The 26,408-nt window shown below is 45.8% G+C and overlaps 1 protein-coding gene across 1 annotated transcript in view; it reads left to right on the top strand.

Annotated features, from left to right (window-relative positions):
* The window catches only part of LOC115460549 (oocyte zinc finger protein XlCOF6-like), a 30,300-nt gene extending 4,180 nt beyond the window's left edge, over positions 1-26,120 (top strand). Inside the window, exons 3-7 of the mRNA XM_030190349.1 lie at positions 2,963-3,078; positions 3,754-3,851; positions 4,208-4,334; positions 13,180-13,299; positions 24,439-26,120. Coding sequence (XP_030046209.1) covers positions 2,963-3,078; positions 3,754-3,851; positions 4,208-4,334; positions 13,180-13,299; positions 24,439-25,979 — 2,002 coding nt within the window. The 3' untranslated portion in view covers positions 25,980-26,120. The remainder of the gene's footprint in view (positions 1-2,962; positions 3,079-3,753; positions 3,852-4,207; positions 4,335-13,179; positions 13,300-24,438) is intronic.
* Positions 26,121-26,408: the final 288 nt, after the last annotated feature.

Below are 26,408 nucleotides of genomic sequence, written 5' to 3'. Positions count from 1 at the left end.
TTGAGAACACCCTGGGATCTGACAGTAAGCCAAAAATGTATAACTTTGTACTGGTAATGTTGTCCTTGACAGACAAACCGAAGAAATCGTCGTGAAGAGGGGTGAAAACAGGAATATGTAGGTCATCATCCTGTAGATCTAGGGCTGAAAACCATACCCCTTGACTTAATACAGGAAGTATTACCAGTAAAGATGGCATTCAAAATCTTTGTTTTGGGAGAAACTTGTTGAGTTGTGCTAGATCCAATATTGCTCCTAGACCTCCATCCTTCTTGGGGATAAGAAAAAATCGGGAATAAAAACCTTTGTGTATGTCGTGAGCAGGTACATGGTTTATCCCATTGAGACGAAGAAGTCTGCAAATTTCCTGATGTAACTGTGGACTCCAGAAACGTGGGACATGAAGATGTGTATGTGATCGAAGAGGTAGGGGTTGTGAAAATACTAGAGAATAACCATTTTGAACAATATCCAGAATTCACCTGTCTATTGTTATTGATCTCCAAGCAATGAAAAAGTGTTGAATTCTGCCCCTACCAGACTCTGACACTTGGAAAGGTTAAAAAGAAGGAGTAAGTTTTTTGCTGCTGATGTGTCTTAACAGGCTTTTGAGAACACCGTTCTTTAGCTGGTCTAGTGTGAAAAATTGTAACGTTGATACTGAGATTTAAATTGATAAGCAGGACGTTGATGCAGAAAAGATTTACGCTGTTGAAAACTGGTTCTAGAGGTAAAGAAAGGCCACTTCTTATAACTGGATTTAGAAGGTTGATGTTTATCCTGCTCCAAGGTATCAAGTGTTATACCCAGACCGTAGAGCAGGGACAGACTCTTTATGTCAAATGTTCTGGTAGCGCTATATAAATGCTATTAGTAGTAGTAGTTGTACAATCCTCCTTAAGAGCTTCAATTAACTGTTTAACTCGATCTCCAAATAAGGAATCACCAGAAGAAATGAACATCAGGCACCTTTTCATGAACAGGTGCATCCAAAGCTGAGGCTCTTAAGCAAGATAACCATCTTGAAGGAATTAAAGTAACTGCATTTCTGACAGAAGTATCAAACTGATTATGTAATTGGGACAACTCCTCCAAATTAGTAGATAAATATTCTATCTGATGAAGTATATGAATATAAATAGAGGCAGATAGCATAGACGAGTGAAAATTCTTTCTTGCTAATATATGCATAAACTGTAAATCCGTAGGAGGCAGATGATTAGTGATAACTTTCTGCAACTTATTTCTACACATCGTAGATTGCACCACCAGTGATGCGTGGGGAAGCTGACTCTTACCATGATCGAAGAGTTCAAGGACCTTGTATTTAGTATCTAATGGTCCTTGGGTAGGTTGAATAGAATAAGGTGTATTCTATATTAACTTGTGATGGTCCTGAAGCACCTGAGGTATAAGGAGCTTGACCAAATTTAAGTACTTAGTGGCCGATGTTTTTAGCCTCAGAAACCTCTCCTTGAGAAGAGAAAAATTCAATGCATGAACTAATCTTTGTAAAAAGTTTTGCATGACTCACCTTGCTCAGGGAAAACTTTCCCCTGATTACTGGAGTACATATTAGAAGTAGCAGGGATTTTCTGCCCTGTGTGAATAAGCTGAGTGTTAAGAAGAGCTGGTAAAGAGAGTTGTGAGTTCACAGACAAATTGTCTGGAATAGAAGCTGAATGAGATACTGACCACAGCTGCTGCCTCTGAGGTGTGTGAGGACAAGAAGCTATTTAGATGAACCCAAATGCAGTGAGTTAACTTGTTGAGAGTGAAATGTAGAACCTGAAGGTTCTGTAACCCTCTGTTGAGTCTGTATAATCCTGAAGTTGAACTGTGACGAGACTTTGCTGGACTTCGAGTTTTTTTTTTTTTTTTTTAAACCTCTGATACAGAAGCCGATGAAGCCCTCAATGTTCGACTGTTGCGAACTGGGCGGCGATACCAACAACGTCCATGCTGAGATGGACTGACATGTCAAAATGGTCGGCTCCGAGTGCCATTCCAAGATGCCGAAAATGGGCGCCCATGCCTGACATCGACCTCACAGGATGAAGTCGATCTCGAAAACAATGTCCAAGACCGATGATCTCGACTCCGACGTCGATTCACAAAGAATCTCAACTTTGATCTCTGGACATGGCATCGGTCACAGGCAAAACGTCTGAAGTCGTTTGCTGTCCATACCATGAAGAAATATCCTAATCCCCGGGCACTGAGGCAAGGGGGAGAGCAGGGATAATATTATTCTCCATTACAGCTGAACCATCCGATACCTGTAAAGACAGTATAGATTTGGTTAAAGAACGTACATATCAAAAGTACAAAGCTGTTAAATACTGTTTCAATTTTTGTGACATATTTGTAAAATTAAAACAATTTATGTTGTCCCAAACAACGGAGAGAACAATATCCGTAAGGGTAAGGGATAATTCTTGTGTGCAGCAAGCACAACCTTTAAATGCCGTGTTCTGGAGAGACATTACACACTAAACTTGACATAATTTCTGTGATAAATTTTTACTGACTGAAAATAAAAAAAATTACTGGGTCGCTCTGTCAGCGCGGAAAAAAGAAAACTGGTCTGTCTGGTCTGGAGGACTGTCATACAGTATTTATACTGCGTAGCTAGGCGGGAATGCGCTAATTTTATTGCTTTTACTTTTTAAGCATTGCTATTGGATAGCCGGGTCACGCACGTCATCGTGGCGTATATTCAGAGGTGTGGCTAGAAGATCCTGTCCATGGAAAACCTCCTTTGCTGTGAAGCGGATCAGGAGGTCTCAGTCTAAAGCCCCACCCTCTCCTTGTCCTTTGTGATGTCATCAGTCTGTGCAGCAGAGCATAAGTACTACTACTACTTATCTTATCACTTCTATAGCGCTATTACAAGGCATGCAATTAACAAGGTGTTTGCAGCTGTAAGACTCAGGTTCTGCCCTTGTGTCCCTTCTCCCAGCACTGCAAGAATCAAATCTTCAGCGCCTATTCGTCAGCCAAAGAAAGATCCCTTCATTTCTAATTCTGGAAACTGCGAAAGCAGAGAAGAAAATGCCTGCAGGAGCTTCTGCTCAGGTAGGAGATTGTCCCTATCTTCCTGTTAATTTGTTGCAAATACTGCTGCACCTTTCTAACCTGGGACACACTGCACAGTCTGGACCCCAAGCAGAGTAAGGCAGAGTCTCTCAAATTCTATTCCTCTTGGAGCGGGAAGAAGAGGAGTTTGAGCTTTGTGACTCCCGGGGTTTATAAAGCAAGAACGGGAGGAAGGGAACCAAGCCCTGGAAATGCTGTTGTGGAGAACGGCTGCAGAGCTTTTCCATCTGTAGATAAACAGGCAGAAGGTGGTCAGCAGATATTGCATCCCCTATTGCCCACCTCCTACTTGAGCAGAAAATCCTGCAGCCATTCTCTTGTTCTTCTCTAGACCACGATTGGATTTCCCCTCCCCAGCTCTCTTCTATTCTGGTCGGGAACAGAACTCAACTTCCTCCTCCTCCTCCTCCTCCGTGATAGTGGGCGGACCCCTGTACTCTACCCGCCCTATGAGCTATTGTGAGTCACAATTTGTGACCAATCAGCACTAAAAGGAGTAGAGGCAAGAAAAAAAAAATTGTCCCTCAACTAAAGCTCCGCCCCCTCTTGTGATGTCATCAGTCTGTGCAGAACAGAGCAGAAATCGAATCTTTGCTTTGTTCCATTAATTTATTTACAGGTTAACCGGTTTTGCTCCTTTGTTCCTGTTCCCAGCACTGCAGGAGGTAAATCAGCTCCTCTCTCTCAGCCCCAAATTCATTTCTAATCCTGCAAAAGCAGAGAATAAGATGCCAACGGGAGCTTCTGCTCAGGTAGGAGATTGTAACAAAATAGCAGGAAGTTGGGGGACAAACACTGCTGCAGCTTTCCCTAAACTGGTCCCAAGCAGACCCGGAGTTTGGACACATTCTTCCCTGGGAGATTTTGTGGCCCAGGTTCTGTGTGAAACTGGGTTTTATGTAACTCTCTCTGCTCTGTGACAACAATTTGCTCAGAGAAATCTCTCCCTGGTGCTCTGAAATATAACCCTGTTGTGGGATCGTCTGTTATGTAATCCTAAATTCTATGTGCTCAGCAGACTTTTCCTTGCCCCAATGAGCACCAGCTTTGGTGCTGCTGATGGACAGGATGCAGAAGATGCTGAGTGAGTTTCTGCTTTGTATTTCAGATGCGAGTGACGTTTGAGGACATCGCTGTCTCTTTCTCCCAGGAGGAGTGGGAGTATTTAGATGAAGAGCAGAAGGAGCTTTACAGGGAGGTGATGAAGGAGAATTATCAGATCCTGATCTCATTGGGTAAGGGACAATTTTCTGTTTTTATTAGCAGCAGTGGCGTAGCCAGAAGTCAATTTTTGGTTGGGCCAACAGGTTGGATGGGTGGGCACTAGACAGTGGTTTGCTAGTAAATGTTTAACAACAGGCTCTCTCCCCGGTCCACCTCTGCGCCCCCCCCCCTCAAAATTGCAGAGCTGAGCTGGCTATAGCCGGGGAGAGAGCCTGGGGGGGAGGCAATGCATTACTCTGTCCAGGAAAAAAAAATGATCCCATGTTCCAATCTAATTCATGTTTAATGTGGGATACAATGCCATAAATAAGTGAATAAATATAAATGTTTAATGTTGAGCACCTGATTCTCAAAGTGGACATATTCCAACACTATAATGAAAATAAAATGATTTTTTTCTACCTTTGTTGTCTAATGACTTTATTTTTCTGATCATGCTGGCCCAGTATCTGATTCTGCTGCTATCTGTCCTCTTAACTCTGTTTCCAGGGCTTCCTTTCCATTTATTTCTTTATTTTCCTCCTTTCTTCTTCATTTCTTGCTCTACATCCGTAAGTAAAAGCTGGGTCCTCTGCAGAGTTGACTGTCCAGTGGATCCAGCTTCTGCCTGTTTTCTCCATCCATGTGCAGTTTTTCTCCTCTCTTCCTTTTCCCGCATATCATCTCTTTCCTCTCTCTTCCCTTCCCTCCATCCATGTCAGCATTTCTTCTCTCTCCCTTCCCCTCCATCCATGTGCATCTCCTTCCTCTGTCTTCCCTCCCCTCCATCCATGTCCAGAATTTCTTCTTTCTCCCCTCCATCCATGTGCATCTCCTTCCTGTCTTCCCTTCCTTCCCCTCCATCCATGTCCAACAATTCTCTCCCTGCCCTCCCCTCCATCTACCCATGTCCAGCAACCCTCCTCTCTCCCCTGCCCTCCTTTCCATGTCCAGCAATTTCTCCTCTCTCCCTGGGTCCTGTCCTCCCATCCATGTCCATCGATGCTCTTCTCTCCCCGTTGACCATCTTCCTCTCATTCCCTGTCCAGCACTCCCATTCCCCCCTCGGTCTCTCCCTTACCCAGTCTCCTAAATTCCTCCCCCATCTTTCACCCACTTCATTAGTCCCCCATTCCCCATACTCTGTACTCACCACCCTCCCGGTCCCATCCATCTCTTGCTCCTTCCCTCTGCTCCCCACCCCTCCCAGTCCCATCCATCTTCTGCTCCTTCCCTCTGCTCACCTCCTCTCCCAGTCCCATCCATCTCCTGCTCCTTCCCTCTGCTCCCCACCCCTCCCAGTCCCATCCTTCCCTCTGCTCACCACCCTCTGCTTACCAACAATAAAGAACGACAACGTGGATGCAGGCAGCAGCTCGCAGGTTTGCTTGCTGTGATTTGAGTGAACAGCGACGGCTGCGCAGGGGAGTAGACAGAGATTTTCTAAATGGCTTCCAGTTCCTTCCCTCCATCTCTAGTCGCAGCGGCGAACTGGCGGTAGTAAAAGCATAAAGCAGCCAGGCTCCTCGACTCCGTTCTTCGCTTCCCTGCCCTCTCTGATGTCATTTCCATTCGGGCGGCCGGCTGGCCGGGACGCAGAGAGGGCAGGGAAGCGAAAAATGGAGTCGAGGAGCCTGGCTGCTTTATGCTTTTACTACCGCCGCCTGCCAGTTCGCCGCTGCGAGTCTGGAGAGATCAGCTGAGCCAGAGCGGGTGCCGTTTCTGCTGCAGTGTGTGCGCGCTTCTGCGGGCCTGAGCTGAAATTGGGTGGGCCTGGGCCCATCAAGGCCCACCCGTAGCTACGCCCCTGATTAGCAGTATCTGAGCATTATTATAAAGCCAAAGAGCAAAGTCACTAGAAAACCAAATAGGTTAATGCTCAAAAATAAAATGATGTAGAAATACTGTTGCACTCAAATTGATCACATCAATGAAAAAATAGCCAGGAATTCATAGTCTCTCCTCACAAACTGGCAGCTATTAATCCCAGGTTTTAACCCCCCCCCCCCCCCCACCACCACCACACACACACACACACACAAAACGTCCGGTATATATCTTGTGTTAAACCAGTCAAGCAAAATATCTTTTCGTGACCGTGCTTAAGCTGCATAAACAGTGAAAATACCTTGACAAACAACTGTCAATGTTCACAGTCTGGTAATTAAGATATAGATTAGGTGGGGAGAGGGAATTTCCTGGGTGGGCCTATAATGCTAATATCCCTATATAGGCAAAATGCCCATTTATGGACATGTGACGCCTAGCAGTAATTCAGCAATATCCCACTAGAGGTCACGGTGGTATTTTGAGAGCTGGAATCATCAAGGTGGGAGCGAGTGGGCATCACGTCTGCTACACTAGACCTGAGGGTCCTCCCCACCCTAGTTAAGCCCAGGGTGTTTATGGGTGGACATTTTTGGGAGTTCTACCTGGGGGGAGGGGGGTTGATAACATATGGGAGGGTTTTCTGGGGGTTCTTGTATTGTGGGAGATCTGTCAGAGGGGTTGTGAACCAGTGGGGCTATGGGGGTGCTGTGCACGAGGGGTGGGATTTGATGCTGTTTACAGGGTGTACATGGGTTACATTGCTGCAGGTCAGGAGCTGTACACGGTGGGGGAGGATGTATTTCTCGGGCATTTTTTAGAGGGAACAGCAATTTTAGAAAGCTTTCTAAAATCACTGTTCTCTCTAAACAAAAACTGAAATGGAGTCCCCTCTCTCCCGCCACCCAAGAAAACCATACTACAAGCAGGGGCAATACTGTTAAAAGAGAAACAGAAATGTACATTTCACAAAGCAGGCACATCTCAATCCTTAAAAAGTATTAAACATAATTTTTTTCTTTTCTACCTTTGTTGTCTGAGCACTTTAATTTTCTGATTTGGCTGGTCCCAGTCTCTTCCACTTTTCCAGGTTGGCTTTTCCATTTCTTCTCTTGTCATCTTCCTTACCTATTCTACATCTGTCTGGTGCTGATCTTTTGTTTTTTTGTTCCCCACCCCCCCCCCACCCCCCATTTTTCTGTACTCCGTGTTTATCTCTCTTTTTCTGACCCTCTTGTCCTTAGTCTTCATTTCTTATTTTCTCCCTTTCGGCTTTTTCCACCTTCCTCTCATTTCCTCTCCAGCACTCCCGTTGCCCCTTCTGTCTCTCCTTTCCCGGTCTCCTCCCCCTCCCCCCAGCTTTCACCCACTTTCTTAGTCCCCCATCCTCTGTAGCAGGGCTTTGGAGTTGGAGCTGGACTTTGACAGTAGAAAAGTAGACGATCAGGTTTGGTGTACCAACTCCACAGCCCTGCTCTGTACTCACCCTGTTAGCCCTCATCTACCGTCCACTGCATCTCATCACCCTATCAGCCCTAGCTCCATCCCTGACTCTCCTTCCTCCATTGCCTCCAAGGCCATTCTTCCATCTCTTATCTTATATCCCATGTCCTATTGTCTCTTTTTCACAATCTTTTCAGCCCCATTTCCAACCCTCACTCAACTCATTCAGAGACCCCCATCCTCTTTCAATGCCTCATCCTCTCTCCAGTCTTCCAAGTCATTCGCATTATGTCTGAACCATCCCCACAGTCAAACCCTTTTCTCTTATCCCTCATTTATCACCCTCACTCATTCTCCCAACCCATTGATATACCCCCACTCATATTAAAAATCTCGAAACTCCCATCTCTCCTATCCATAATTCCCTGCTCTGCTCCTCAACACTCTCCCATTCAATCATCAAGACCCAGTCATTTTCTGCTTTGTTCCCATTCCCTCCAAACCCCTAGTCCCATCCATCTCCTTCTCCCTCCCTTCCTCCCCACACCCCTAGTTCCAGCCATCTTCTGCCTTCAGTATCTCTTATCCATTCTCTTCTCTTCATGTCCCCCATCATTCCTTCTGTGTCCCTCTCTGTTCTGTTCAGCACTTCCCCTCTGCCCCCTGTCCCTATTCCCTTCAGTCAGTATCTGTGTCCCCATCTTTACCCCTGTGTTCATGTTCCACCTTCTGTCCAGCTCCTCCCTCTTCTTTCCCCTTTCTTCTGCACCCCCACCCCAGGGCCTGCATCTCTCCCTCTCCTCACCCCTACCCCCCCTCTCCATGGTACTGCATTTTTCTCCTCTCTCTCTATGGATCCAGCGTCTTTCCCAATATCCCCCCCCCCACACACACGTCCTATTGTTCTTTGCTTCCCATTCCAGCATGTCTCTCTTTCTCTCTCTTTTTCTGTCTAGCTTCTCTCCCCCATCAGAGCTCTCACTTCTCCCTCCCTCTCCCTGCAGTCTGGCATCTCTCTCCCTTACCCCTCTCCTATTAGACTTGTTTTTTTTACCCTTCCCTTCCCCACCCCTTCCAATCTCTCTTTCTCTCCTTCTAGCCCCGTGGCCCCCTCACCAGTCCCCCGAGCCACCGGTAGCCTCAACGAGAAAGCAGCTCTTGAAGCCCTTCTCTCTCCTACAGCTTCCCGCCTAAGCAGGAACAGGAAGCTGAAGGAGAGAAAGACTTCTGGGGCAGGCCTAAAACAGTGTGCATACCACTTTCTTGCTGAGGCAGCTGGCGGCTCAGGGGGGATTGGAAGACATGGGGGGCGGGGGAGCGATACCAGATGCCGCAGGGCTGGAAGGAGAGAAAGAGAGATTCTGCCTGCAGCTGCAGCACTCAGTCAGGGCAAAGCCAGGCAGAAAATATGGGGTCACAATCCCAAGGCTTTCCACTCGGGTGGCAGCTCGTTTGGGGGGGAGGGGAAAGGGAAATGGGACTTATATTGAGGCATATTTTCAAAGCACTTAGCCTCCCAAAGTTCCATAGAAACCTATGGAACTTAGCCTCCCAAAGTGCTTTGAAAATAAGCCTGATTGTAAGCCACATTGAGCCTACAAAGAGGTGGGAAAATGTGGGATACAAATGCAACAAATAAAATAAATAAATATACCGCCTTTCTGAGGTTTTTACAACTACATTCAAAGCGGTTTACATATATTCAGGTACTTATTTTGTACCAGGGGCAATGGAGGGTTAAGTGACTTGCCCAGAGTCACAAGGAGCTGCAGAAACTCAATTCTCCAGGATCAATGTCTGCTGCACTGACCACTAGGCTACTCCTCCACTAGCAACATTCCATGTAGGAGCTTGCCCTTGCAGATCAGCAATGTTTCTGTTTCTGTGAGTCTGACGTCCTGGAGTTCAGGAGCGACCCTCTCAATGATGGTGCGCCGGCCCTCTCCTCGAGTCCTGTCATCGGAGGATGTCTTTCCCTCTTTGCCGAGGAGTGGGCCAACATTTCCTCAGATCAGTGGGTCTTAGACCTGATCAGAGACGGTTACAGAATAGAATTCCACGCCCCTGTAAGAAACGTGTTTGTGGAGTCCCGATGCGGTTCTGCCGCCAAACGGGCAGCGGTAGAGGAGACTTTGCAAGGTCTGATTCAGATAGGGGCCGTGTCCCCGGTACCTCCCGCCAAACACGGCTGCGGCCGCTACTCCATCTACTTTGTGGTGCCGCGAAAAGGAGGGTCTTTTCGCCCTATTCTGGACTTAAAAGAATTAAACAAGTCCCTGAGAGTGCGGCATTTTCACATGGAAACCCTGCGCTCTGTTATTGCGGCGGTACAGCCAGGAGAGTTTCTCACGTCTCTGGACCTGAAAGAAGCTTACTTGCACATTCCAATTTGGTCCCCGCACCAGAAGTTTCTGAGGTTTGCGGTGATGGGAAAGCATTTCCAGTACCGGGGCTTGCCTTTTGGCCTCGCCACAGCTCCCCGCACCTTTTCGAAGGTTATGGTGGTAGTAGCTGCCTTTCTAAGACGAGAGGGTATTCGGGTTCACCCGTACCTGGACGACTGGCTCATTCGAGCAAACTGCTGCAGAGAGTCAGCATGTCACAGCCAGAGTGGTCTCAGTACTTCAATCTCTGGGCTGGGTCGTCAATTTGGCCAAAAGTCACCTGACCCCCTCGCAGTCTCTAGAATATTTGGGGGCCAGGTTCGACACAGCCTCAGGGTATGTGTACCTACCCGAGCAAAGGCGGTGCAAGCTTCAGAATCAGGTCCGTCTGCTCCTGAGGATGCCCCGCCCGCGAGCTTGGGACATTGTCCAGCTGCTTGGATCGATGACGGCCACCATGGAACTGGTGCCCTGGGCGAGAGCGCACCTGAGACCTCTACAGTATGCTCTACTCCAAAAATGGTCTCCAGTATCTTAGGATTATCAATTCAGACTCTCTTGGCTCCCTGCGGCCCGACTCAGCATGGAGTGGTGGCTCTCAGACAGCATGCTGCGGCGAGGAATGCCGCTGGCGCTCCCCGATTGGTGCCTAGTGGTGACAGATGCCAGCCTGAAAGGCTGGGGCGCACATTGCAAGGGGAAGCATGCCCAGGGTCTATGGACACCCGAGGAGTCGGAGTGGTCCATTAACCGCCTAGAGTTGAAAGCGGTGTTTCAGGCGCTTCTGGCCTTTCAAGTGACCCTGGAAGGATTGGCTGTCAGAGTGATGTCGGACAACACGACAGCAATGGCCTACCTAAATCGACAAGGCGGCACTCAGTGCAGAGCTCTAGCCGCGCAGGCCGAACAAATTTGCCACTGGGCCGAGCTGCATCTACAGTTTCTGTCGGCAGCTCACATTGCAGGTCAGAGCAACGTGCAAGCCGATTATCTAAGCAGTCATCAGATCGATCCAGCGGAGTGGGAACTTGCAGACGAAGTATTCCTGCAGATATGTGCCAAGTAGGGCAAGCCCGTGATGGATCTAATGGTGACAAGCACCAATGCCAAAGTCCCATGCTTCTTCAGCAGACGGAGAGATCCTCGCTCGGTGGGGTTGGATGCCTTGGCTCAACCCTGGCCTCCGGGCCTACTGTATGTGTTCCCTCCGTGGCCCTTGATAGGGCGAGTGCTCCTGCGGATTCGGCTGCATCCAGGAGAAGTGGTTCTCGTCGCCCCGGATTGGCCCAGGAGGCCTTGGTATGCGGACCTCCGACAGATGCTCGTAGAGGATCCCCTTCAGTTACCTCTGGTTCCCAACCTGTTGTCACAGGGTCCGGTGACCATGGAGGACGCCGGCCGATTTGGTCTTATGGCCTGGCGATTGAGAGGGCGCAATTGAGAGACAAAGGCTATTCCAATAAAGTAATTACCACTCTCCTGCAAGCCTGCAAGCGTTCCACTTCCGTGGCTTATGCCAGGATTTGGCGCCAGTTTGAAGTCTGGTGTGCTTCTAAAGAGATCACACCCCTGCGGGCTCCTGTCTCGCCGATTCTGGACTTTTTGCAGGATGGTGTACAAAAAGGCTTGGCCTATAATTCCCTGCGGGTGCAAGTGGCAGCGTTGGCCTCCCTGCGTGGCAAGGTTGAAGGCGTGTCTTTAGCTGCTCATCCAGATGTGGCATGGTTTCTTAGGGGGGTGCTTCGGCTCCGTCCTCCCGTGCGTGCACCTTGTCCAGCGTGGAACCTGGGGCTAGTGCTGAAAGCCCTTCAGGGTGCTCCCTTTGAACCGCTTCGGCGTGCTTCAGAGAAAAATTTGACACTGAAGGCCGTCTTTTTAGTGGCCATTACTTCGGCGAGACGGGTGTCAGAGCGCCAGGCGCTGTCCTGTAGATACCCTTTTCTGCAGTTTTCGGAGTCCGGGGTCACGGTTCGGACCGTGCCTTCCTTCTTGCCTAAGGTGGTTTCAGCGTTTCACCTAAACCAACCTATTTTCTTGCCCTCCTTTGTAGAGAAGGAGTTTCCAGACTCTTTTGGGCAATTGCACCTGTTGGACGTGCGCAGGACTTTGCTGCAGTATCTGCGAGTTACTAACTCTTTCAGGACCTCTGATCATCTGTTTGTTCTGCTATCAGGGCCTCGCAGAGGGTCTCCAGCATCTAAAGCCACTATTGCCCGCTGGCTTAAAGAATCTATCTTTTCAGCTTATTTGCTTGCCGGCCGGCCTCCGCCTGATGCCTTTAAGGTGCATTCCACTAGAGGAATTTCCTCTTCTTGGGCTGAAACTGGAGCACTCTCTCTTCAAGAGATTTGTAGTGCAGCAACATGGGCTTCTAAGCTCTCTTTTGCCCGACATTACAGGCTGGATGTGGCTGCCAGGAGGGACGCACATTTTGGAGCGCAAGTGCTGGCACGTGGTGTGGCTTGTTCCCGCCCTATCTAGGGATTGCTTTGATGCATCCCATCTGTAATGGTTGCATCTGCTTGATGACAAGGAAGGGAAAATTAGGTTCTTACGTGATCATTTTCATTCCGTTAGTCATAGCAGATGCAGCCATGATCCCTCCCTGTCTGATTGCTATCTGCTGTAAAACTATTTCAGGTTCTATTCATGTTTCCTGGAGATTCCGTCCTTGGGAGAAAGTCGGAAAACAGTCTTCAGGATTCTTGTTCAATTAAAGGAGGATGACTTAATTCCCTCCAGTTTCATGTTTTGGAGGATGAGTTTATTCCCTCCGGGAGGATGAGTTTATTCCCTCCAGTTATGTCTCAGTGGAGGATGAGTTTATGCCCTCCGGGAGGATGTTTCATTCCCTCCATTCTGAGTTAATGCCCTTTGTTGTAGGGCCATCGTTCGCTGTGAGGAAAGCTCATGTTCCCATTGCGGTTTGCCATACTGCTTTGGAAGCTTCAATTACTGAAGGAGAGGCAGTGGAGCAAGCTGGTATGAGGCACTGAAAAAAGTGTGCTCTCTATCTCTCTCTGCTGGTTGATGGACACAACCCATCTGTAATGGCTGCATCTGCTATGACTAAAGGAAAGAAAATTATCATGGTAAGAACCTAATTTTTCCTTTTTTGCTATGTTTATCACTTGAATTTTGGACCTTGTTGGTTTTAGACGTCTTATCAAAAATGCCCCTCTTGCTGATTTTGGGAAACCTAATGCAGTTTTCTTAACCCCAGGAACAGGCTCTACAACCGTCATTCCTGACATTATATCCCACATTGAACAAGGGGAAGAGCCGTATATCAGGGATGAACCGGGACCAGAAGAAAGAGAAACTGGGAAAAGCAACTGCTCAGGTGCGTACAGTAACAAGAGGGACTAGGGTAAAAGTCTGAGATGAAGTGTGGCTTGTATATTAACGAGAGCCTTGACTCAGATAGATTACAAATTCAGCAGGACACAAATCACACCTTTGAATCATTGTGGGTTGAAATTCCATGTATAGAAGGGAAAAGGACGGTGATAGTGTACTATCGTCCACCTCGCCAGGATGAGCAGGTAGATGCAGAAATGATAAAAGAAATCAGAGACGCAAACAAAATGGGCAATGTGATAATAATGGGTGACTTCAATTATCCAAATAATAGACTGGGTAAATGTAACATCGGGACACGCTAGAGAGGTACAATTCCTTGATGAAATCAAGGACAGCTTTATGGAGCAGCTGGTGCAGGAGCTGACGAGAGAAGGAAAAATTCTAGACTTGGTCCTTAGTGGAGCGCATGATCTGGTGAGGGACGTTATGGTACTGGGGCCGCTTGATAACAGTGATCATAATATGATCAGTTTTGATAACAACCTTGAAGTAACTATACACAGGAAGTCAAATACGTTAGCGTTTAATTTTAAAAAAGGAGACTTTTATAAAATGAGAAGAACGGTTAAAAAAAAAAAACTTAGGGGGCAACTGAGAGGGTAAAAACTGTACAACAGGCATGGACGCTGTTCAAAAATACCATCCTGGAGGCCCAGGCGAAACATATTCTGCGAATTAGAAAAGAAAGACGGAAGTCCAAAAGACAGCCGGCGTGGTTGAAAAGTGAAGGAAGCTATTAGGGCTAAAAGAAACGCCTTCAGAAAATGGAAGAAGGAACCGTCTGAAAATAACAAGAAGCAAATGCAAGGCGCCGATAAAGAAGGCAAAGAGGGGTTACGAAAAAAGATAGCATTAGAGGCAAAAAAACATAGCAAAAACTTTTTTCAGTATATTAAAAGCAGGAAGCCTGCAAAAGAATTGGTTGGGCCGCTGGATGACAGAGGGGTAAAAGGGGCGATCAAGGAAGATAAAGACGTAGCGGAGAGATTGAATGAATTCTTTGCTTCGTTCTTCACCGAGGAAGATTTGGGTGGGATACCGGTGTCGGAAATGGTATTTCAAGCGGACGAGTTAGAGAAACTTAACTGACTTCACGGTAAACCTGGAGGACGTAATGGGGCAGTTCAGCAAACTGAAGAGTAGCAAATCTCCTGGACCGGATGGTATTCCTTCTAGAGTACTGATAGAACTGAAAAATGAGCTTGCGGAGCTACTGCTAGTGATATGCAATTTATCCTTAAAATCAAGCGTGGTACCGGAAGATTGGAGGGTGGCCAATGTAACGCCGATTTTTAAAAAAGGTTCCAGGGGAGATCCGGGAAATTATAGACCGATGAGTCTGACGTCGGTGCCGGGGAAAATGGTAGAGGCTGTTATCAAAAACAAAATTACAGAGCACATCCAAGGACATGGATTACTGAGACTAAGTCAGAACGGCTTTTGTGTGGGGAAATCTTGCCTGACCAATTTACTTCAATTCTTTGAAGGAGTAAACAAACATGTGGACAAAGGGGAGCCGGGTCACTCTCTCTCGATTCCAAGATGGCGCTTTGACCGGACGCACCTGTGTTTGCTGCTGAGGTGACTCCGTTTTTTTTCTGCCGTTTTCGCTGCCTCTGTAACCTCTACGATGGGGAAACGGAGGGGGAAAGTCAAGGAGCATTCCTCGGCTCCTGAGGCACCTTTGGCGTGGCGGCAGACGACTCTGCAGTTCCCGAGGCAGCTATTGGGACCTCGGGGAACTTCGACCCCCTCTGCAGCTCTCGACGCGTCAGCGTCGATTGAGAGCGCCAACGGGGCTTCCCTGAGCCCTGTCGAGCGCATTGCTCCGCCTCAGCCCGGAAGGGAATTGCTGACAGCCCAAGCAGGGACGGAGAACGAAGGAGTTCAACCCAAACTGCTCGAGGGAAGGACTGCAGCGTTAGAGAATGAACCCCAGCCAAGAGAAGCATTAATTCAATCAGCACTACAGGTATTTCCTCAGGACATTGTTACTAAATTGTCTCAAGTTGGTGCTCAAACTCAATCCCCTCCTGGAGCTTGTGGCGTGGTTAGACCAGCAACTGTGACATTAGAGTCACTATGGGACATGGTACACAACATTCAAATCTCTATGCAAACCACATTAAAAGAAAATACTGACAATATAAAAACTCTTTCTGAAGCTGCGCTACTCCAAGCACAGGTGTCTGCGCAGCAGTCCTCGAAATTGGAAAATATGAGTACCAAATTGCAAGAAATGGGAACTTTAGAGACTGCTTTGGTTAAGGACAATACTTTTCTTCATAAACGAATGGAATACTTGGAGAATCAGGCTAGGAGACTTAACCTTAGGTTCCTAAATTTCCCTAAGTCTCCTTTAATTCCACCTGTTGAAATGGTCAAGAAATATATGGTGGACATTCTTGGAATGGATAAGGATTCATTGCCCCCCATAACACGGGCTTATTACATCTGGAACCCAAAGGGAGGTGATGGAAACCCCCCAGTGGTGGGGGATGGAATGAATCTAACCTCATTCCTCGAGAGTTCACTGGAAATTATTACTCAGAGGTCTACTATGCTTGTCACTTTTGTTCTGGAGCCTGATCGCAATGCTATATTAAGACTTTCCTTAAGACATTTAGAAAACCTGTTTATGGGCTCAAAGGTCCGTATTTTTCCAGATCTCTCAAAGCCTACACAAACTAGACGCAGGGCCTTTTTGGAACAGCGTCCTAGAGCGTTGGCATTGGGAATAAATTTTGTATTACGATTTCCTTGTATATGTAATTTACTGCTGGAGGGCAAACAGTTTCAATTTGTTGACCCTAAACAGTTAAAAGACTTTCTTGATGCTAGAGTAGATATGAATGTTGTATGCCCTCCATAAATAGCAGGCTAGGGCCGTTAACCCGAGGTAGCAACTGGTGTTTTTTTTTTTTATTACCTTTTGTTGTTCATATTCCTTGATTCTTGGAACCAAATGTTTCTTAATTTGTGGACGAATAGGCCTTGAGATTTATTCTTATATGTATTTCCTGTTTGTAATGCCGATTGCATATTCACAATTTGTAGTGAAATAATGAAATATACCAATAAATAAATAAATTTAAAAAAAAAAGGGGAGCCGGTTGATATCGTGTATCTGGATTTTCAAAAGGCGTTTGACAAGGTACCTTACGAAAGGCTACAGAGGAAATTGGAGGGCCATGGGATTGGAGGAAATGTCCTATTGTGGATTAAAAACTGGTTGAAGGATAGGAAACAGAGAGTGGGGTTAAATGGGCAGTATTCACAATGGAGAAGGGTAGTTAGTGGGGTTCCTCAGGGGTCTGTGCTAGGACCGCTGCTTTTTAATATATTTATAAATGATTTAGAGATGGGAGTAACTAGCGAGGTAATTAAATTTGCTGATGACACAAAGTTATTCAAAGTCATTAACTCGCGACAGGATTGTGAAAAATTACAGAAGGACCTTACGAGACTGGGAGACTGGGTGGCTAAATGGCAGATGACGTTTAATGTGAGCAAGTGCAAGGTGATGCATGTGGGAAAAAAGAACCCGAATTATAGCTACCTCATGCAAGGCTCCATGGTAGGAGTTACGGACCAAGAAAGGGATCTGGGTGTCGTTGTTGATAATACACTGAAACCTTCTGCTCAGTGTGCTGCTGCGGCTAGGCAAGCGAATAGAATGTTGGGTATTATTAGGAAAGGTATGGAAAACAGGTTTGAGGATGTTATAATGCCGTTGTATCGCTCCATGGTGCGACCGCACCTTGAGTATTGTGTTCAATTCTGGTTGCCGCATCTCAAGAAAGATATAGTGGAATTGGAAAAGGTGCAGCGAAGGGCGACTAAAATGATAGCGGGGATGGGACGACTTCCCTATGAAGAAAGACTAAGGAAGCTAGGGCTTTTCAGCTTGGAGAAGAGACGGCTGAGGGGAGACATGATAGAGGTATCCTACATAATAATTCTCACCTCCAACGTTCTAACGCTGCCAGAGACCATGGATCCCTCGGAGGTGGTCTGCTTCCGTCGGTAGATCAGCTAGACGTCATGTCGAACACACAGCTGACAGAATCAAAAGAATTGGCACGCGCAAAACAAAGGGAAAAAAAACTGCCCGAACACACAGTTGAAAGAACTGGCACGCGCAAAAACAAGAAAAAAATCCTGCTGTCGCACTCACGAAGCTGCCACGCGAACTGGCCACGCACACCAACTGCCCTAAAAAAAAAAAAGCAGACCATAGTGCCACGGCGTGCTAACAACCCTGCCGCCCTCCAAAAAACAATGAAGCACCAGAGACTAACGCCCTCACAGAGCGCACTCCCGACCCTGCCGTCCTCCAAAAAAAAAAAACTGAGCAGACTGACATCCTCTCGAACAGAGTGCACTCAAAAAAAAACAGAAACAGCTGACGACAGTGCCTCACTAACCGGCCTATCAAACCTGCTCCGCTGTCAGAATGCCCACCAGTAAAGAAAATGACAGAAGAGACAACTGATGATGACATGACACTGGCGTCTGACACGCTGCTCAAAACAGAAAAAGAAAAGGATTTAACTCAGAAACAGAAGCCTGGAAGTGCTCTGCGTAAGTGTCCTAAAGTGTCCTAATGCATACTGTCTCCTGCAACGAGCGGATGGAGGCGGGGGGGACCCAATACAGTTGGAAAGGGGGGGTGCAAAGTTTATGCACAACAACCTTACATTGCAACTCACAGAGGACGGGGTGGGGGCCAGAACTTGGAACGCAAAGAGGGGGAAACCTGCACCTTACATTGACACTCACACAGGAGGGGGTGGGGGCAGAACTTGGAACGCAAAGGGGGGGAAACCTGCATCTTGGAAAAAAGGAGGGTGTCATGCAGACACACAGACACGTTTCTGTGCGTGCGTCTGAAACTTCAACAGATGATCATTCAGCAAGCAATACGCCGGCACAGACGAAAACAGAACTTTGGCTGTTGGGGGTTGGGGTCCCCCGTCAGCACAGGTACGCGACGGCGGCGGGGGAGTGTTTTCGTCGGGAAGGGGGGATCGAGGGGGTCGCGGCAGGGGGCGTCCAGGGGTCCGTAACGCAGAGGGGGGGTGTTGAAATTGGAGGGGGGGAGTCTGGAACTCGGTGGGAGGGGCGTGAGGGGGCCTTTAAATGGGTGGGTGGGAGGCTGGGAGGGGGGCCTTGAACTGGGAGGCCTTGAACTGGGTGGGAGGGAGGAAGGGAGGCCTTGAACTGGGAGGGAGGAAGGCAGGGAGGGAGGGTGGCTTTGAACTGGGAGGGAGGGTAGGAGGGGGGGTCTGGAACTCAGAGGGGACAGAGCAAGACAGCGAGGGAGGGTGGGGGATTGCCTTGCTAGCGCCCGTTTCATTTCATAACGAAACAGGCCTTTTTTACTAGTATAAAATAATGAGTGGAGTGGAACAGGTGGATGTGAAGCGTCTGTTCACGCTTTCCAAAAATACTAGGACTAAGGGGCATGCGATGAAACTACAGTGTAGTAAATTTAAAACAAATCGGAGAAAATCTTTCTTCACCCAACGCATAATTAAACTCTGGAATTTGTTGTCGGAGAACATAGTAAAAGCGATTAGCTTAGCGGAGTTTTAAAAAGGTTTTGACAGCTTCCTAAAGGAAAACTCCATAGACCGTTAATAAATGGACTTGGGGAAAATCCACTATTTCTGGGATAATTACACATTGAGTGAAGAAAAATTTTCTCAGATTCGTTTTAAATTTACTACATTGTAGCTTCATCACATGCCCCCTAGTCCTAGTATTTTTGGAAAGCGTGAACAGACGCTTCATATCTACCCGTTCAACTCCACTCATTATTTTATAGACCTCTATCATATCTCCGCTCAGCCACCTTTTCTCCAAGCTGAAGAGCCCTAGCCGCTTTAGCTTTTCCTCATAGGGAAGTCGTCCCATCCCCTGTATCATTTTCTTCGCCCTTCTCTGCACCATTTCTAATTCCACTATATCTTTTTTGAGATGCGGCGACCAGAATTGAACACAATACTCAAGGTGCGGTCGCACCATGGAGCGATACAAAGGCATTATAACATCCTCATTTTTGTTTTCCATTCCTTTCCTAATAATACCTAATATTCTATTTGCTTTCTTAGCCGCAGCAGCAGCACACTGAGCAGAAGGTTTCAACGTATCATCAACGACGACACCTAGATCCCTTTCTTGGTCGGTGACTCCTAACGTGGAACCTTGCATGATGTAGCTATAATTTGGGTTCCTCTTTCCCACATGCATCACTTTGCACTTGCTCACATTAAACGTCATCTGCCATTTAGCCGCCCAGTCTCCCAGTCTCGTAAGGTCCTCTTGTAATTTTTCACAATCCTCCTCCGATTTAATGATTTTGAATAACTTTGTGTCATCAGCAAATTTAATTACCTCACTAGTTACTCCCATCTCTAGGTCATTTATAAATATGTTAAAAAGCAGCGGCCCCAGCACAGACCCCTGGGGAACCCCACTAACTACCCTTCTCCATTGAGAATACTGACCATTTAACACTACTCTGTTTTCTATCTTTTAACCAATAGAACACTATCTCCTATCCTATGACTCTCCAATTTCCTCTGGAGTTTTTCGTGAGGTACTTTGTCAAACGCCTTCTGAAAATCCAGATACATAATATCAGCCCGCTCCCCTTTAACCACATGTAACATAGTAACATAGTAGATGACGGCAGAAAAAGACCTGCATGGTCCATCCAATCTGCCCAACAAGATAAACTCGTATGTGTATACCTTACCTTGATTTGTACCTGCCTTTTTCAGGGCACAGACTGTACAAGTCTGCCCAGCAGTATTTCCCGCCTCCCAACCACCAGTCCCGCCTCCCATCACCGGCTCTGGCACAGACCGTATAAGTCTGCCCTCCACTATCCTCGCCTCCCAACCACCAACCTCTCTTCCCCCACCTGCTCCGCCACCCAATTTTGGCTAAGCTTCTGAGGATCCATTCCTACTGCACAGGATTCCTTTATGCATATCCCACGCATGTTCAGGTGTGGAGGAGTGGCCTAGTGGTTAGGGTGGTGGACTTTAGTCCTGGGGAACTGAGGAACTGAGTTCGATTCCCACTTCAGGCACAGGCAGCTCCTTGTGACTCTGGGCAAGTCACTTAACCCTCCATTGCCCCATGTAAGCCGCATTGAGCCTGCCATGAGTGGGAAAGCGCGGGGTACAAATGTAACAAAAAAAAAAAAAATCCGTTACCGTTTTCATCTCCACCACCTCCCGCGGGAGGGCATTCCAAGCATCCACCACCCTCTCCGTGAAAAAATACTTCCTGACATCTTTTTTGAGTCTGCCCCCCTTCAATCTCATTTCATGTCCTCTCGTTCTACCGCCTTCCCATCTCCAGAAAAGATTTTTTTGCGAATTAATACCTTTCAAAGTATTTGAACGTCTGTATCATATCACCCCTGTTCCTCCTTTCCTCCAGGGTATACATGTTCAGGTCAGCAAGTTTTTGCTCATACGTCTTGGAACGCAAATCCCATACCATTCTCGTAGCTTTTCTTTGCACCGCTTCCATTTTTTTAACATCCTTCGCAAGGTACGGCCTCCAAAACTGAACACAATACTCCAGGTGGGGCCTCACCAACGACTTGTACAGGGGCATCAACACTTCCTTTCTTCTGCTGATCACACCTCTCTCTATACAACCTAGCAACCTTCTCGCTACGGCCACCGCCTTGCACACTGTTTCGTCGCCTTCAGATTCTCGGATACTATCACCCCAAGATCCCTCTCCCCCTCAGTACCTATCAGACTCTCACCGCCTAACACAAGTCTCTCATGGGTTTCTACTCCCTAAATGCATCACTTGTTCACCCCTTCAAAGAAATGTAGTAGATTGGTAAGGCAAGATTTCCCTTCATTAAATCCATGTTGACTTTGTCTCATTAATCCATGCTTTTGAATATGCTCTGTAATTTTGTTCTTAATAATAGTCTCTACCATTTTGCTCGGCACTAACGTCAGACTCACCGGTCTATAATTTCCTGGATCTCCTCTGGAACCTTTTTTAAAAATCGGCGTTACATTGGCCACCCTCCAATCTTCCGGTACCACGCTCGATTTTAAGGATAAATTACATATTTCTAACAATAGCTGTGCAAGCTCATTTTTCAGTTCTATCAGTACTCTGGGATGAATACCATCCAGTCCAGGAGATTTGCTACTCTTCAGTTTGTAGAACTGTTCCATTACATTCTCAAGGTTTACAGAGAATTCATTAAGTTTCTCCGACTCGTCAGCTTCGAATACCATTTCCGGCACCGGTACCACACCCAAATCTTCTTCGGTGAAGACCAAAGCAAAGAATTCATTTAATCTCTCTGCTACAGCTTTGTCTTCCCTGATTGCCCCTTTTACTCCTTGGTCATCTAGCGGTCCAACCGATTCTTTTGCCGGCTTCCTGCTTTTAATATACATTTTAAAAGTTTTATTATGTGTTTTTGCCTCCAACGCAATCTTTTTTTTTTTTTTAAGTCCCTCTTAGCTTTCCTTATCAGCGCTTTGCATTTGACTTGACATTCCTTATGCTGTTTCTTATTATTTTCAATCGGTTCCTTCTTCCATTTTCTGAAGGATTTTCTTTTAGCTCTAATAGCTTCCTTCACCTCACTTTTTAACCACACCGGCTGTCGCTTGGTCTTCCGTCCTCCTTTTTTAATACGCGGAATATATTTGGCCTGGGCTTCCAGGATGGTGTTTTTGAACAGCATCCACGCCTGATGTAAATTTTTGACCCTCGCAGTCGCTCCTCTAAATTTTCTTTTCACCGTTCTTCTCATTTTATCATAGTCTCATTTTTTTAAAGTTAAAAGCTAACGTATTTGATATCCTATGTATTCTTACTTCAAAGCTAATCAGTATGCCACTGATTATAATATGTTCTTAGTTCATTCTTCAAAACTTTTTTGTGTACTCAGTGCCATTTCGAAGGAATATCTCATCATTTCACAAGCTTGCGGTGTGTGTAGAAAAACACTTCAAGAAATAGTTTTGCAAATAAGAAATGGAACAGTTTTTAAGCCTGTAGGGATAAGATACCTGCATAAATAAACACTAACAGAGCTGGGAACAACCTTAACATCAGTTGCTTCAAGTCAAGAAGCAATATAGCATGAACTATTCTCTGATTCTTTTCAAGGTTTTGCCTCAGCAAAAACAGAATTGTTTATGAACTGCTCGCCCAATTCAGTCACCTAAGAAACATTCTTGCACCATCATGTACTCCAGGTCAGGCTAAACCAGCCATTTTGATGCCTAGACATGAAGTGAAGGTCATAGTCCTACGTCACTGGACTGGTGGGAGCCTGAGTTCCAGGAACTGCAATTTTGCTGACACATAAGTATGTAAGTATTGCCACACTGGGACAGACTGAAGGTCCTTCAAGCCCAGTATCCTGTTTCCAGCAGTGGCCAATCCAGGTCACAAGTACCAGGCAAGATCCCAAAACAGTACAATACATTTTATGCTGCTTATCCCAGAAATATTCCCCAAGTCAGTTTAATAATGGTCTATTGACTTTTCCTTTAGGACGCCATCCAAACATTTTTAAACCCCGCTAAGCTAACTGCTTTTACTATATTCTCTGGAAATGAATTCCAGAGTTTAATTACACATTGAGTGAAGAAATATTTTCTCCAATTCATTTTAAATTTACTACTCTGCAGCCTCATTGCTTGCCCCCTAGTCCCAGCATTCTTGGAAAGAGTAAAAGAGCAACTCACGTCCACCTGCTCCACTCCACTCATTTTATATAGACCTCTATCGTATCTCCCTTCAGTCGTCTTTTCTCCAAGCTGAGCAGCCCTAGCTGCTTTAGCCTTTCCTCCTAGGGAAGTCATCCTCCCTTTTATCATTTCTGTAGCCCCTCTCTACACCTTCTCCAATTCCACTATACCCTCCCCGAGATGCAGCGACTAGAATTGAACACAACACTCAAGGTGCGGCCGCACCACAGAGCAACACAAAAGGCATTAAAAAGTTGGGAAAGGAATGGAAAACAAAAATGAGTACAACACCCAACACTCCAGTACTTTCCCAGGTCAGAGAGTCCGGAAGAAGGGGTGATGTTAATGTTAACCCCAGGACCATGTCCTACAGCCAGAAATTGTGTATAAGAAGCACCTCTGCAGTCCTGAAAAGTCCGGTGACCTCACCAGCTCCGAGCTAGTGTTCTCTCGTGTTTTGTAGCTCGTAAGACTCCACCCACTGCTGGGACTTTTCTGAAGCCTTCAGTGCTCTTGCCTGCCTCCTGCTGCATCTCTTCAAGGACAAGAGTTCATCATCAGGTTGTATAAAGCAGTTCTGTCCTGCTATTGGGTAAGAAGCAGGAGGCCCTAGATTCTGGGCCTGGGGTCTGTGCTTGTGTTTCCTTGCAACCCTTCTTAATAAGGGCAGGTCACTTTTTCCATGAAGGGCTTAGCCTTTGTGCATAATTCTCCTATTGTTGTTGCTTCCTTTATTCTAACAATTTATGAGCTGCTAAAAGTAGAGAGGTGTGGTAGCCATGTTAGTCCACTCTTAAGGTTATCAATAGAAATCAAACAAAATAAAACATGGAAAGAAAATAAGATGATACCTTTTTTTTATTGGACATAACTTAATACATTTCTTGATTAGCTTTCGAAGGTTGCCCTTCTTCGTCAGATCGGAAATAAGCAAATGTGGTAGAAGATAGTATATATAAGTGAAACATCCAAGCATTACTTTGACAGTCTGACAGGGTGGGGGTATGCATGGGGACATCAAAGCATTTCATTGATATTCTAACAGGATGGGTGTGGGTAGGTGAGAGGAGGGTGCTAAAATAAACCTATTTCTATTTTTATAATTACTGCCCTGTTTCATTGCTTGTCAGTATTGTTCAGGCGCTTAGAACTCAGATTTGCTTAGTCAGGAGATGTGCTTTGTATCTTTCCTGACTCCACATTTCAAAAATACCATTACACTTCAGGCTGGCCCTGAAGCCACACAGAGAAAATCCCAATGTAAAATAACCAGTCTTTCTTATTATAGGTAGGTAATATTTTAAAGACCTCCACTCTCTTCTAACTCATCATTAATACCTTCTGTTTATATCCAACAGATCATCAGATCACACAAGGAGTGAAGCGACAAAAGAAGCAAGAAGAACCCCTTGTAGAAATAGAAGAGATCCAAAGAAAAACAGAAAAAATCTGGGAGAATATTTCCCAGAAAACTGAGAGAATTAACACAAAGAATTGTAAGCAGAAATCAAAGGAACAGAGAGACCCTGCTGGAGACTCAACGGATGGAGTCAGTAAGTGTGAGAGAAATGACAGGGAGCTCAGTAACATCCCTGAGGACCAGAGACACCTATCAGAGAGACCCTTCCAAATTAATAGTGATAAGGTGACTTCTAAATTCCACCATGGCAAGAGGAAAGGAAAAAAACACCAGAAAGAATTCACATCTATTGCATATAATAGGAGCATCGACTTTATTTATTCTAAGAGTAGTAAAAGTTCCCCGTTTTCAGAATTCCAAATGCACAAAAGGAATCACGAAAATGAGAAACCATTTACATCTACTGAGTGTAATAGAAGCATCACTCAGCCTTCAGCTCTAAAAAATCATCAACAGACTCACACAGCAGTCAAACCATTTATATTCAGTGAGTATAATAAAAGCTTCACTCGAATTTCAAATCTAAAAACTCACCAGAGGATCCACAAGGGCCACAAACCATTTACATCTGAGTGTAATAAAAGCTTCACTCATCTTTCACATCTAAAAATTCATCAGAGGATTCACACAGGAGAGAAGCCATATCTATGTACTGAATGTTATAAAAGCTTCACTCGCCTTTCAACTCTAAAAACTCACCAAAAGACTCACACAGGAGACAAACCATTTATATGTGCTGAGTGTAATAAAAGCTTCATTGTGCTTTCACAATTAAAAATACACAAAAGGATCCACACAGGATGCAAACCATATACTTGTATTGAGTGTAATAACAGCTTCACTCAACTTTCACATCTAAAAATTCACCACAGGAGCCACACAGGAGAAAAACCATATATATGTACTGACTGTAATAAAGGGTTCACTCAACTTTCACATCTAAAAGTTCACCAGAGGAGCCACACAGGAGAAAAACCATTTACATGTACTGAGTGTAATAAAAGCTTCACTCAGCTTTCATATCTAAAGAGGCACCAGATGATCCATACGGGAGATAAACTATTTACATGTACTGAGTGTAATAAAAGTTTTACTCAGCTTTCAAAGCTAAAAAGTCACCAAATGATTCACACAGGAGACAAACCATTTTTATGTACTGAGTGTAATAAAAGCTTCACTCAACTTTCAAATCTGAAAAGTCACCAAATGATCCACAAGGGCCACAAACCATTTACATGTACTGAGTGTAATAAAAGCTTCACTCAGCTTTCATATCTAAAGAGGCACCAGAGGATCCACACGGGAGAGAAGCCATATACATGTACTGAGTGTAATAAAAGCTTCACTTGGGTTTCAGGTCTAAGATCTCACCAAAAGATTCATAAAGGAAACAAACAATTTCCATGTACTGAGTGTAATAAAAGCTTCGCTCTGCTTTCACGTCTAAAAATTCACCAAAAGATTCACATCACAGAATAAGATGTTGGTTATTTGTCATCTGGCACTTCCTACACTCACATACCTTTGGAATTGTAGACTGGCTCCTGGCTGTGCTGGCTCAAATCACACAATGGCTGCCATAAGTACATAAGTATTGCCATACTGGTAAAGACCAAAGGTCCATCGAGCCTAGCATCCTGTTTCCAACAGTAGCTAATCCAGGTCACACATACCTTGCAAGATCCCAAAAATGTACAAAACATTGTATACTGCTTATCCCAGAAATAGTGGATTTTCCCCAAGTCCATTTAATAATGATCTATGGAGTTTTTCTTTAGGAAGCCGTCCAAACCTTTTTTAAACTCCGCTAAGCTAACCGCCTTTACCACATTCTCTGGCAACAAATTCCAGAGTTTAATTACACGTTGAGTGAAGAAATTATTTCTCGATTCGTTTCAAATTTACTAC

The sequence above is a fragment of the Microcaecilia unicolor genome, chromosome 1, assembly GCF_901765095.1.
Source record: "Microcaecilia unicolor chromosome 1, aMicUni1.1, whole genome shotgun sequence".
Lineage (NCBI taxonomy): Eukaryota > Metazoa > Chordata > Amphibia > Gymnophiona > Siphonopidae > Microcaecilia > Microcaecilia unicolor.
The sequence above is the reverse complement of the archived record's forward strand: the minus strand, read 5'-3'. Positions and strand labels throughout refer to the sequence as shown.